Genomic DNA, 14,231 nt, shown 5'->3' on the forward strand with positions numbered 1-14,231 from the left:
TGTTTAGGCAAAAATTGGCTTTTCTTATGAGCCTCCTAAACAGGCTCAGAAGATATTTTCCCAATTTCATTTAATAATGGCAAAATAATTGGAGTACTTAACTTCCCTGAGGAGACATCTCCTATTTTTGAAACTTTTTGTGTAAGTTAAATTCAGACTTACATAAAAAACCACCATTTTTACATTCAACAATTCTTTTTTTTTAACAATTTATTAGGGGCTCATACAATTCTTATCACAGTCCATACATATACATACATCAATTGTATAAAGCACATCTGTACATTCTTTGCCCTAATCATTTTCTTTTTTTTTTTCTCCTCTTTTCTTTTTTTACATTTTATTAGGGACTCATACAACTCTTATCACAATCCATACATATACATACATCAATTGTATAAAGCACATCCATACATTCCCTGCCCCAATCATTCTCAAATTCTTATACATAATGTTCCAACTCATCCCTTCAATATCCCATCAGTTATTCCACTTCCTCTCTTTGTTTCCTACTTCCATTCCTCTGTCTTAGATAAAAGCTGCCCCTTTGATCTTAGATCATTGACTAATCTAACATGGGAGTGAGTTTCACTCCAGTCATTAAAAAGTGACTAAGGGCAACTATAATCTTGGGGATTCCAGCACTATCCAACCATTAACCCTGGTCTTTTATTATGGTTTGGGATTTTTTTTCTCCTGCTCTATCTAAGCCCTATTAATATGATCTATTTCACAGCAGTTTGCTGTGGTTCACAGGCACCATCTAGTTCTGGTCTCTAGGTGGTGCAGGTCCATGTTTGCGTGGATCATCGGTTTCCTGGATGAAATGTTTCCATGTATCTTTTGATTTTCACCATCCTTCTTTTCTCTGGGCATAGAGAGATCAATATTGCACCTCTGGAGCTCTTAAGATCCAGTCACCACTTACTAAAGTAGTAACAATCTGTCTTTGTGAACTATGACCTTTGTGAACCAACTGACTTTGGTGCCCCTGAGACTATGGTCATGATCCCCCAGGCCCATGACTTACTCATTGAGAGGCATTTCTGACGTCATTGATTTGGATGTATAACTAGCCGTACATTAGTTGTACCTCTCCGCCCTTCTCAGAGGCTCCTCGTCCCCTCTTTAAGGCCTTTGTTTGCCAGTCAGATACTTGGATCTTCTTATTACACCAGAGAACAGAAAGCCAAACAGTGTAGTGAGAACTACAGATAACGAAGAAGGGCGGAAGATTCCATGCACCACACCCAGGTGCGGGAACGCACTCTGAGATGGGCACCTTCTGACACTCAAGGAGAGAAAGAGACCAAGAACAGAGTCCGTATCCACGTTCCTAAAAGTCCACAGGACTGAGGGGTGAGGTGAGAGCCGATTTCCACGGTGCAGTGAAGCCTGCCGCTCACTCTGATTTTATTGTCTGGCTGTTCATTGCTGTTTGATTTTTTTTTAACATTTTATTGGGGCTGATACAATTCTTTTCACAGTTCATACATATACATACATCAATTGTATAAAGCACATCTGTACAGTCTTTGCCCTAATCATTTTTTTCTCTTTTCTTCTTTTACATTTTATTAGGGACTCATACAACTCTTACCACAATCCATACATATACATACATCAATTGTATAAAGCACATCCATACATTCCCTGCCCCAATCATTCTCAAGGGATTTGCTCTCCACTTAAGCCCCTTGCATCAGGTCCTCTTTTTTTTCCCCCTCCCTCCCCTTTCCCCCCTCCCTCATATGCCCTTGGTAATTTATACCTCGTTATTTTGTCATATCTTGCCCTACCCGGGGTCTCCCTTCCCCCCTTCTCTGCTGTCCCTCTCCCAGGGAAGAGGTCACATGTGGATCCTTGTAATCAGTTCCCCCTTTCCAACCCACTCACCCTCCACTCTCCCAGCATCGTCCCTCACACCCTTGGTCCTGAAGGTATCATCCACCCTGGATTCCCTGTACCTCCAACCCTCATATGTACCAGTGTATTCCCCTACGTCTTTCTCCAGCTTTGCTGCTCTAGCTTTCTACTGCTCAGATGTTCCTCGGCTGGGCCCTTTCTTTTTTTTCCGGCTGGGCCCTTTCAAACAGAGGTCAGGGAATGGGTTCAGGAAGTCGTGCCAAGCCCACATTCAAACTCTGGTTTTCCAACTCTTGATTTCAGCGCTTTGGGAAGGAGTCTTAACGTTCCCAAGCCTTGGTGCTCCCATCTGGAAAATGAGGATAATAAGAATGCCTACTCTACAGGACTCTTGGTGGTGGACGTGTAAAGTGATTTACTCTTAATAAGGAGCCAGTAGAAGTTCAAGTCTTTCTTAATCTTTCTTTCAAGCCATCATTTTAGTCTTCTACCAACTGCCTTCACCCTTCCAGATTCTCGTCCTCATTGTTTCCCTACAGCAGCAAACTGCTTCCTTTCTCCTGCTGTTTGCATGCTCGTAGCCTCGTGCTGCTTTGTTTTTTCACTCCTATAGATATTTTTTCTTGATTTTTATCTATAGATATTTTATGCCTCTATTGTTTTTACCCCCTTCGAATGAGTTAGCAATTATTAACAGAAAGAGAATTTTACATAAGACTTCTCTTTGATGCCATATATTCCTATGAGTTGTGTGTGTGTGTGTGTGTGTGTGTGTTTCAATAAGCAGCATCCTCTAGTGAAGCCATGGTGCATCTTCCGCTTTTGTTCTTAATCTCCAAGAAATTCAATAATGGAATGAATTTAGACCACCTTTCCTTTCTCGCCCAGGAACCCTTTTGATTTTGTAATTTATATTCAAAGTCCTTTTCCCTCCTCAAAGGTTGTTAATGAGGCCCCAGCTGGAATCTAATGCTGATGGTTGCAAACTTTACCATTCTTCTTCGGACACTTCATGACTAGTGATGCATTTCCCACTTGGCTGTTGAACAGCATGGACCATGCTAAGTTGAGTCCAAGATTTCCAGAATGGAACTAGGGTGTTGGGCAGCCCAGAGAACCTAAATGGACTTCTCCTCCATGCTTATCTCTCATTACTTTCCATTCCTGTCCCACTATTTCTGAATTAAAAGGTAGGGTCTTAGTATTTTAGCACCATAGTTTCACCTTTTGTTAGCGTAGTTAGGTCCCTTCTAACATAAACACAAAGTAGGTGACCCTTTGTTCCTAACATAGTACATCAAGATGGATAGCACCCCAGATATGATGCTGTGTGCCAGGCATGAGCTATTCTATTCCAATTTAACAAGCGTGCATTCAATGCTTTAGTCTCTAATGCCGACACAGTAAAGAGTATGAGGTGAACGGCCAGGTTTTCAGATGTCTAAACACTATGATTTAATGAGTAAACAAGAGAAAGTACAAATTTGACATATATATACATACAGGAGTAGACATAATTATATTTTATATTCTGCAAATGTATTCATGGATATAAGAGAGTACATGGGGTGGGGGAGTTCTGAAAACTTCTTAGCCAAGACCAAGCACCTTGAGAAAATGAGTAACTGGGGTTGGAGGTTTAGGACTACAGTTTGGAGAACATCTAGGTTAATTGATGTAGTCCACAAAGACACTGTTCTACACTCTGCTTGTATGATTAGTGACTGGAGTGCTGAAAGCTTGCAAGTGACCCTGTAAACTGAAACCATGTGTTTCTCTCTGTCTGGGACACAGACAAGTGAATAAAATCGAAGACTCATGGTAACATTTGATCCAAAGGCCTAATGGACCATGAGAACCACAGCTTCCACACCCCACAGATCAGAAGAACTCAATTCTGTCTGGGTGTGAGAGCTCGTTGTGCTGATCAGGATCACAGTAGAAGGTCCTGAACAGAGTAAGAGGAGAAATGGTGCAAACTGAAGTTCAAAATCAATAAGAAGGACTAGACGTATTGATCTGTTAGAGACTGGAGGAACCCTGGAACTGTGGGTCTTCTATTTCCTTCAAACATGAAATTTAGTGAAATCAGATGTGGAAGTGCTCAGTTCAAAGGGAGCATGAGGTTCCCCTCCATCACCTCCTCCCCTACCTTTCTCACAGCCCCTCCCTGGGTCCTCTCTGACTAGCATGGGCTCTTCTCCCATTGTTGCCCACTCACCAGAGACCTTGAGTAAACCAGTCAACCAGGTGCTCTGGAATCGAGTCTCCCCATGGCAATCCCATGTGTATCAGCGTAGAGTTGTGCTTCATAAGGGTTCCCATGGCTGATTTCTTGTTTGTTTTTAACTGTTTTCATTGGCATACACTCCATGTCTTTACAACTCAATGGTCTAAAGGTATTTAAGAGTTGTGCAGTCATGATCACAGTCAAGTTCTAATCGTCTTCTCCATCCTGTGTCTATTGTTTTTAGCGCCACATTGCCACCAACTGCCCCTGTCATAAACCTAAGGATGGAGTAGTAATGTAATTACTGCCGCTGTAGATTTACTTATGCTGGATTTCATATCAAGAAAATTGTACGATAAAAACCCCACCACCAACAACAACACAATAAAGCACAGATAAACTTTAAGCCGCAAGAGAGTTGGAAAATAATAAACACTCCAAAACAAAACCAAATCCATGCTTTTGAGTCGATGTCAGCTCATAGTGGTCCTATAGGACCGGATACAACTGCCCTTCTGAGTGTCTAAGACTGTAACTTTATAAGGGAGTAGAAAGTCCCATCTTTCTCCTGAGGACTACTAGTGATTTCGAACTGCTGACCTTGTGGTTAGCAGCCCAGTCCATAGACACCATACCACCAAGAACCATACATAGCAAACAGTAGAACAGGTTAAAAGTGGGTCTAAAGGAAAAACAAATGGAAAGATGTTCAATTGTGAGCTAACTATATCTGCAGTAATTTATTTTCCAATGCACACTGAGAACAAAACTATTCACATATCTGGTCAATGGTCTGAGGAAGTTCAATTGGAAATTTAATCCACATGGGGCCTGTGCAAATGGATTTTTCACTTTCATTGTCATCCATACAATGGCTAATTTTTTGGAAGTACAATGCCAGGCCTTTCTTCTGAGGCACCTCTAGTGAGGCCTTAATGCTTTCACCTTTCAGTTAGCAGCCAAACTCATTAGCCATCCATCATTGCCCAGCTTAACTGTAGCTTAAGATGAAACAGTGGTTAATTCAGCAGCTTCCTCCCACTGCTAGGCAATAAAGTGAAGCCATATTTGAGGACAATTTTATTACCAGTTCCCACCAAAAGAAAGAAACAAACCCGCTGCCAAGGATTCTGACTCATAGTGACCCTTCAGAGGGTGTTTGCATATTTGTAATCTTTACAAGAATAGGCAGCCTCATCTCTTTCCAGCAGAGTGGTTGATGAGTTTGGACCTCGAACCTTATGGCTAAAATTCCAACGTTTACTCAACAGAGCCACCAGTTCCACAGTGGGGCCCATACTTAGCCTATACCGAGGATTCCTGCTTCCCCTCAGACCATTATCCATGCTCCTCACAGAGCACAGTCTGACCAAAGTGACGGGTCCTGTGTGCTGCCTTCTCTCTAGCTGCCATATCAATCGCATCTTGGAGTCCCCGAGGGGCAATGCTTTGCTGGTTGGTGTAGGGGGGAGCGGCAAGCAAAGCCTGACGAGGCTTGCAGCTTTCATCAGCTCCATGGACGTGTTCCAGATCACACTGCGGAAAGGTTACCATATCCCTGACTTCAAGGTAAGAGGGTCAGGCAAGTGGGGACAAGATGCGGCCTCCCTCCAACTGCCTCTCACCCCCATCAGCCACCCTTCTTTCTTCAAGTTCCTCCGAAGAACTTATTTGCTTCTTAGATGCTAGGCTGGTGCAGTGAGTGTCTCTCTTCTCGTTAGGCACAGCCTGAAAACGGAGGCCTTTCCAAAGGCTGCCTTTCTTAGACTTCGGCTGCCCCAGTTACACCTGTGGAGGCTCGGCGGCGCTCACCCTAACCAGACACAGATCTCCATTCAGCTCATGGCTTTCTAGCAGTTCCAGTGGATTCAGTAGTAGTAGTAGTGAGAAAAGGATTTCTGCCTGTGTCTGCCTGCCTGCCTAAGTTTTAGGCCTATTTTTAAAGATGGGTCTGTTACCCATGACCCCTGGGGCCATTAGTGACGTTTGCTTGTCTCAGACTCCATGCACGTAGGAACCATAATGTATCCCCTGGAAGGTGGAAGAAAGCATTACATATAACCTTCAAAGGTCACTTTGTCCTCTCTCCATGGCCACAGCAGGGAACCATGGCGTCATTTCCATCAGGATGCTCCCCATGTCCCTGGGAGAATTCCAGCCAGCTCTGTGCCAGACCTCCCCCACCCCACCTCAGCCCCCTCCGCCCTCCCATCGCCCATCCAGGTAGATGAGAGGGAGACTCTCCCTGCAGCCCTCAAGGCATCTGCTTTAAAGAACTGGCTGAACTAAGGCCGTGCACCAAATCCACTTTTGATCCCTCTGTAGCGCTTTTCCAAGAAGGCAGCAAACATATGGGGATTGTGCATTTACAGAATGATTTGGAATAATGGTTTCCAAACTTAGTTATATGCTGGATTCACTGGGATCTTCAAAACCATAATGGTGCCTGCAGCCCAGCCTCGGAAATCCTGATTTAACCCAATGATGGTTTGGGCCTCTGAATCTCCCCAAGTTTCCCCCATATCAGTGGTTCTCAACTTACCTCATGCCACGACTCTTTAATATAATTCCTCATGTTGTGGTGACCCCCACACACACACACCATAAAATTATTTTTGTTGCTACTTCATTAATGTGTTTTTTCTACTGTTATGAATCAGGTTATCCCTGTAAAAGAGTCATTGGACCCCAACGGAGTCATGACCCACAGGTTGAGAACCACTGCCCCAGATGATTCTAGTGAGAAGTGAGCAACACAGACTTAGATCATTATATAAATATATAAAATTGAGGACATTGGTCTAAAAGGAGGTTCATCATCTTTTGAGGGCATTATTTTGGTGCAAACGAAGCTCTGGTATAAGCAAATATATCAGGTTGTTTGGGGATGAGCCTTTGGTGATATGAGAGAAAACAAGATGAGGAAATAGAGGCTGAGCTTGGTAAGTTATTCAGCCAAGCAACCAAGATTGACAAAGCTGGATAAATTCGGAGTGCAGAATCTTGCCCCAAACTTCATCCATCTAAGTTCTGAATGGATATGAATTCCAAAGTCTTACCATGGGAGAGGGGGAGGGAGGAGGAAAAAGAAAGAGAGAACAAGATCTCCCCAATATTTCTTTGGGGAAATAAACCTTTAACTGAAGTGAGTAATAAGCACACAAGACACTTCTAAGATAAAATGCCTTCCTCCTTCAAGCCTGTAGCTCAATTACATCCCTCTTTGGTGAAGATGAAGAGCATTCGCCTGTCTTTTTGAGCAGGCCATTCATTTCATGAAGGTAAGTAGAATAGGTGACTAGGGGACCACATTGGTTCTTTGGAAAGCATCACCACTTTGCACAAATCAAGGACTCCAGACGCCAGAGCAGGACCCACAGTGCACATTGGGAATATGACTTAAAGCGCATCACTGTTTAGTTTCACTCGTATACCTTGATGGGGAATCAAGGCTAAAATGAGGCATGTTCTCTTGCCTATCCAGTGCAAAATAGCATTCCTCTTTGCCTTTACTACTGGGTTGTTCTTCTCTCTGGTTAAAGTCAGGTTATATTATTTGTTTGTTTGCTTGTTTTTATGGTTCTATTCTTAAAGGCTGAGTTGACATCTCACCAAAAAAAGATTCTCTTCTAAGAGATGTCTGATGCTGATTGTTTCTGCAGGTAGACCTGGCAACCCTGTGTCTCAAAGCCGGAGTAAAGAATGTCAGCACGGTATTTCTCATGACTGATGCCCAGGTGGCTGATGAGAGGTTCCTAGTGCTCATCAATGATCTCTTGGCATCAGGTAAGAAACGCTCTTTACTTTAGTGTCTCTAAAATATGCCCCATCGTGTTCAAGGCATGATACCATGGAAAGTTGATCCACAGTCAGAAGGCCCAGGTCACAGAAGTCAGAGAGAGGAAAACTGAAGGAGTGAAGGTCAGGGTTATACACGGCCATTCTCTAGGTTGGTGCCACGTCTCTTGTCCACGCTCCTTCGTTCTCTCTTTTCAGTGCAATCATGTTGAGGGTCTTTTTATGAATCTAATGATGGGATGAAGACAGAATTCTACTGACCTACTGAATCCACTGATGAGACGGTGCTTCTCCCTAAGCCGAGACAGAGACTCAAGGGTGTCTGCAGTGTTTCAATAGAGTTGGCATTGCAGAAAGAACAGAGAACTAACATAATAGAGTAACATTGGGCTATCCACTTCATGAACCAAAGATTCAGAATCTCAGGGAAGCAACTTTGTGCTCAGGGCAGACCACACCAAACAACACTCACTGCCATGGAGTTAACTCATAGAGACCCTATAGGACAGGATAGAGCTCCCCCTGTGGGTTTCTGACATTGTAACTCTATGTGGGAGTAGAAAGCGTCCATTTTTTCTTATGGAGCAGTTGGTAGTTTTGAACTACTGACCTTGAGGTTAGCAGCCCATTGCATAATCCACTATAACACTTAGGGCAGAAGCAGATATAGAACATCTCAACATAATTGACTTTGGTCCTGAGAGACCTTGAGAGAGGTATCAGTTGCCCTCTGACATTCTCTGTACAGTGTTGAATGGCATGCAGAGTTCCATTCTTGTTATTTTGCTGTCCTTGTGTATTTAGGGAGCCCTGGTGGTGTAGTGCTTACAGGTTGGACTGCTAACTGCAAGGCCAGCAGTTAAAACCCACCTCAGGAGAAAAATGGGGCTTTGCGGACCTGGTTACACCAGAGGACGTACAGCGGTGCAGTGGGGATCTGGAGGCACAGGGAATCTAGGACAGACGAACCCCTCAACACCAGCAGTGGGAGTGGCAACACCAGGGGGGAAGGGGGTGTAGAAAGGGAGAACCGATCTCGGAGATCTATGTGTAACCTCCTCTCTGGGAGATGGGCAATGGGGAGGCGGGTGAGGGGAGACGCCGGGGAGTGTAAGATAAGATATAATAATTATTTATAAACTATCAAGGGACCAGGGGTGGGATGGGGAGGGAGGGGGACGGGAGAAAAAAGGGAAACCGAACTGATTCCAGGAACCCAAGTGGAAGGTGAATTATGAGAATGACAAGTGCAATGAATGTATAAGGATGATTTGCTCAATTGATGTATGTACAGACTGTGATAAGAGCCTTATGAGCCCCAATAAAAAGATTTTAAAAAAAGAGTTACCAAGAAATAAATTATAAATTATCAAGGATTCATGAGGGGGGGGGGAGTGAAAAAATGAGCTGATACCAAGGGCCTGAGTAGAAAGAGAATGTTTTGAGAATGATGAGGGCAACTAATGCACAAATGTCCTTGATACAATGGATGGATGGATTGTGATAAGAGTTGTACAAGCCCCCAATAAAATGATATTTAAAAAAAATAGTTGCAGTCTCAATCCTGTCAGATCACAGTTGAGAATTGTGAAGAGCCCTATTACTAGACAGAGAGGACTGCAAAATCAGTAGATGGCTGACATGGTTAGGTTAAGAATAAATATTTTATCATTTCATCTCCCTTTTGACCCACCTTCAAGCTGTTTCAGTTTAGTTTTGTTTTTAAGTGACGGGGAATCCATGTGGATTAAACTCTTGGTGAGTCCCCTCTGACCATGGACCAGGGATGCCAATAGCCTTGCTGTCATGCAGGATGCACTGGAATGTGGACGGTTACAGAGGCGGTTTCATTTGATCTCCTTTAGGAGTCATTTAAATTTGTTTCCGTTTTTAATATGGTCTTCTTTCTTTTCTATTGAGGTCTTTATCTGTTTTACTTTGTTATTGTTGTTAGGGTTTTTGTTCGTTTGTTTGTTTGGGGGGGTGTCTTTTTGCCTGTTTGTTTTGGTCTTACTGTTTTTTCTGTATGTGGAAGCCAGGATAGGTGTATCCATGGAGAGAGTAACTGGAGTCAGGGTTCATTGGGGGCTTGGCAGGGGAGGTTAGGAGAAACTGCGGTGCTAATAATGATGCGTACCTGTAAAGAGACAATGTCCTAAAATGTGTAGTGGTGACGTGATTGAACTATTGAATTGTGTGATGTGGGAATTATATGCCAATAGAATTGTTGAGGGGGAAGAGGGTTACAATCTCAGAAACTAACAGGGACAGTTCTACCCTATCCTATAAGATTGCTATGAGTTGGCATCGACTGAAGAGCAGTGAGTTCGTTACGGATTATTTTGGTCTATGTATTTATGGATTTGGAAATTATGCCAACCATTCTCAAATACATATACAAGCATGTCTAATATATGTTTATTTGCATAACACAATATGTAGGACATATTTATTACATAGAGAATGAATTTATTTCCCTTAAAGAGAGAGAGAATATGCTTCCCTCGCTCTTAAGTCAAACTCAGTCTTTATAAAATCAACTCTCATCTGGGTTCAGAAAATAAAGTCAGTGAGCAGCTGTCCCTGGGGAAAATGTCTGCCTCTGACATGCCAGCATTTCACAGTCCATTTCTCCACAGTCCAGCCTGATTCTGATTGAATTCCCTCCCAGGACCATGTTCACAAATCTAGCTCCCCATGGTCTACCCCAAGCTGATGTATTATATTTCAGTGTGGCGCCTGCCATTTGATTCCCCGGAACATCACTGCTTCAGAATCATTGTCTGCTCCATGTTATTGCCATTGCACTCAGCCCTTTGATGGCCCCTTTCCTGGGGAGTCAATGGTCCCTGCTCCAGGTCTCCTAACAAGCTCGGTAGCTCCCTTTGCCTCATTTCTGACAGAGGTCCAGGGTTCCTCCTGTCGGGGACTCCAAGCATAACTGCTCCTATCCCCTCATTTCTTCTCCTGTTAGTCCCTGTAGCCAGGAGTTTATCCATTGACTCATGACTTTTTCTCTTCCAATTCAATCGGTTTTCCATTTTCAAATATTATTTCATGACAGACCAGCATCTACCATAGCAGTATTTTACTCACAAACTTTTCTTACTTTTGTATTATTTGACTAAAGAAAAGATAGGTGAGGGAAGGGGCTATCCTTCCAGCCTGAAACTGTTCAGTCAAGTCTAATTTCTAAAACAGCTAATGAGGGAGAATTGGCTCTCTCAAAGCCTTGGAGATGCCAGGCATGTTGCCAGCTTTACCTGTAGCTTGCTTGTCTCCAATCCAGCCAAGTCACCTCCTAAAATAACATCTGATGCACAGAAGATTTTACACCTTGAAAAACTGCAAAAGTTCAGTCCTCAATAGAGGAAAGAATTAGGAGTCAAAGGTCATTTATAGAGGTCTAACTAAAGGCATGTACATATGTATATATTTTATATATGAGAATGGTGAAATAAATCAATGTGCATATATTTATAGGTATAATATTAAGGTAGCAGATGGACATTGGGCCTCCACTCAAGTACTCCCTGAAGGCAAGAATACTTTGTTCTATTACACTGGCATTCCATGATGCTCACCTTCCCGACACAATTGCTGAAAAAAAAGCAGGTGCGTAAGCAAATGTGGTGAAGAAAGCTGATGGTGCTGAAGAAAGCTGATGGTGCCCAGCTATCAAAAGAGATAGTGTCTAAGGTCTTAAAGATTTGAAGGTAAACAAGTTGCCATCTAGCTCAGAAGCAACAAAGCCCACATGGAAGAAGTGCACCAGCCTGTGTGATCACAAGGTGTCAAAGGGATCAGGATCAAAGAAAAAGACTCGAATCTTTGTGAATGAGGGGGAGTTCAGAGTGGGGACCCAAAGCCCATTTGTAGGCAACTGGACATCCCTTACAGAAGGGTCACGGGGAGGGGACAAACCAGTCATATTGTAGTGTAGCAATGATGAAACATACAATTTTCCTCCAGTTCCTAAATGCTTCCGCTCTCCCCCCACCACTATCATGATCCCAATTCTACCTTACAAATCTGGCTAGACCAGAGGATATACACAGGTATAGATAGGAACTGGAAACACAGGAAATCCAGGACAGATAATCCCTTCAGGACCAGTGCTGAGAGTGGTGATACCAGGAGGGTGGAGGGAGTATGGGGTGGAAAGGGGGAACCGGTTATAAGAATCTACATATAACCTCCTCCCTGGGGGATAGACAACAGAAAAGTGGGTAAAGGGAGAGATCAGACAGTGTAAGCTATGACAAAATAATAATAATTTATAAATTATCAAGGGTTCAGGGGGAAATGAGCTCAAGGCTCAAGTGGAAAGCAAATGTTTTGAGAATGATGAGGGCAACAAAGTAAAAATGTGATTAACACAACAGATATATGTACAGATTGTGATGAGTTGTATGAGCCCCTGATAAAATGATTTTTTAAAGTTCAGTCCTCAACTAAAGTTTTTTTTAAATTTCCCATTTCAACATTTTTACCTGCAACAGGTGACATTAAGTTCCATCATTGTGTTTTGCAACCGTCACCACAATTTTCAAGTATTTCCGTAACCCTTAAGGGTTTCTTTTCTTTTTTTTTTTTCATTTAAAGGCCAACTTTTTCCAGTGAAAATTAATTTCTAAGACACTACCTGAGGTAGTTAGTTTATTGTGCCAACCTGGCCGATAAACACATATGGGGTTAATTGAAGGGCAGAGAGCTAAATGGCTCGGTGAGCCTCACTTTTCTAGTTCTCTGATCTCTTGCTTTCTAATGGGACCAGGGTACAGCCACCTTAGCCAGTTCCCTGCTTTAGCTGGCAAGGCTCATTTCCTGCAAGACATCCCCGAGGAGAAGCTACATGGACCTACCCTGATGCAGCCCTGGGTACTAGAGCAGCGGTGTGGAGACCCCTGCCAGTGCTGAGATGTTTACACATTTACTGATTCGGCTTTCCTCCTGCAGTCAGCATCATCGTGTGTGTTTTGTGAGATGGAGGAGGACTTTGTGGATTGGTGTCAGACATATGGGCTAATGTTGGACTTGTGGGCCTGGGCAGCACTGGGTTGGGATGTTTTCTTGATGTGCACTACCCTTTATATAAAACTCTCTCTTACACATGAGTTTCTGTAGATTTGTTTCTCTAAAGTACCCAGACGAACACACTACCTAGTGAATGCAGTCAACTTATGCCAAATCCAAGCTCTTCATTCCCTTTCACGGCCTCAACCTAAAAACAGTAAGATTAGCATATGCCTGTTAAACTTGAGATAGTCAAGAGTAATATTTTTTCTAATCTTCTTCCTTTTATATTACCTGCATGCACAGTAGGAAAAGTAGAGCATAGCATCGTTCTAATTCTTTCTGTCAAATAAATCATTTCATCTTTACTGACAGCATATCGGAAGTTGCTAGGATTCCCAAGAAGTTCCTGAAGACCTTGCTTTTTGTTTGCTTGTTTGTTTTTAATTGGGGGTGGGGTAGGGAGATGAAATAACCCACTTCCCATTGGTTAATGCAGTAAATTCTAGGCAACTGCACCCTTGGGTGACAACTTTGGCTTTAGCTCGTCCCTTCCTAGTTGTACACAAGCTCTGTTAGGTTGAAGATACAAAGTAGAGTGCACAAATACCACTGATGTGACGCTTCTCTAAACAAGCATCCTCCTCAGTGCTGATATGTCTCAGACGGTTTGCTTTCCACCCAAGCTTCTTCCACTCACTGTTTGATCCCTTGTTTCTAACACCATTTCCCAAATCAAACTATGGAGGTCTAGAATCTTCACATAACCAAGTTCCCACACCAACTGAAGCATGGTACACCCCCGTTTTATGCCACTGCACCTCAAGTGGGTCACAGTAAACAGGAAGAGATCATAAACACAGTGTACAACATTAAAGTTGAGTGAATTAGCAAAAGATAAGAACCAATGTACCCCCCCCCCAATTTGCGAACTAATACAGCATAGCTTTGGATCACTTCTCCCTGCCCCCAGTTGTTTAACTGCTCGCAAAATTCTGCATAAAGTATAAATTCTTACTGGATCTGGAAAGTTCAATTGCTGATAACAAGTATCAGTGCTTTTGCTACCCTTTCATAATAATTCCTAAATAGCATGTGATGACTATCAAACTACAGCTATATAATAAATTATTTTTAATAACTGAACTCCCTTAATTACTGATCACACTCAGTATCAGACAGACCACATGAGATTCATCTCGTGATTTCCTGCAACACCATCTGTGGCTGCAGTTTTACTAGCATTCCCCAAAGCCCACTTTACAGTGATTCCCATGCCAGTTCACAGTAACCAGACAAGAAGAACCAGTCTGCTATAGGG

The 14,231-nt window shown here is 42.9% G+C and overlaps 1 protein-coding gene across 1 annotated transcript in view; it reads left to right on the forward strand.

Annotated features, from left to right (window-relative positions):
* The window catches only part of DNAH9 (dynein axonemal heavy chain 9), a 419,100-nt gene that overhangs the window by 230,450 nt on the left and 174,419 nt on the right, over window positions 1-14,231 (forward strand). The window contains exons 44-45 of the mRNA XM_075561068.1: window positions 5,503-5,665; window positions 7,759-7,882. Coding sequence (XP_075417183.1) covers window positions 5,503-5,665; window positions 7,759-7,882 — 287 coding nt within the window. The remainder of the gene's footprint in view (window positions 1-5,502; window positions 5,666-7,758; window positions 7,883-14,231) is intronic.

The sequence above is a fragment of the Tenrec ecaudatus genome, chromosome 10 (assembly GCF_050624435.1).
Source record: "Tenrec ecaudatus isolate mTenEca1 chromosome 10, mTenEca1.hap1, whole genome shotgun sequence".
In the NCBI taxonomy this organism is placed as follows: Eukaryota; Metazoa; Chordata; class Mammalia; order Afrosoricida; family Tenrecidae; genus Tenrec; species Tenrec ecaudatus.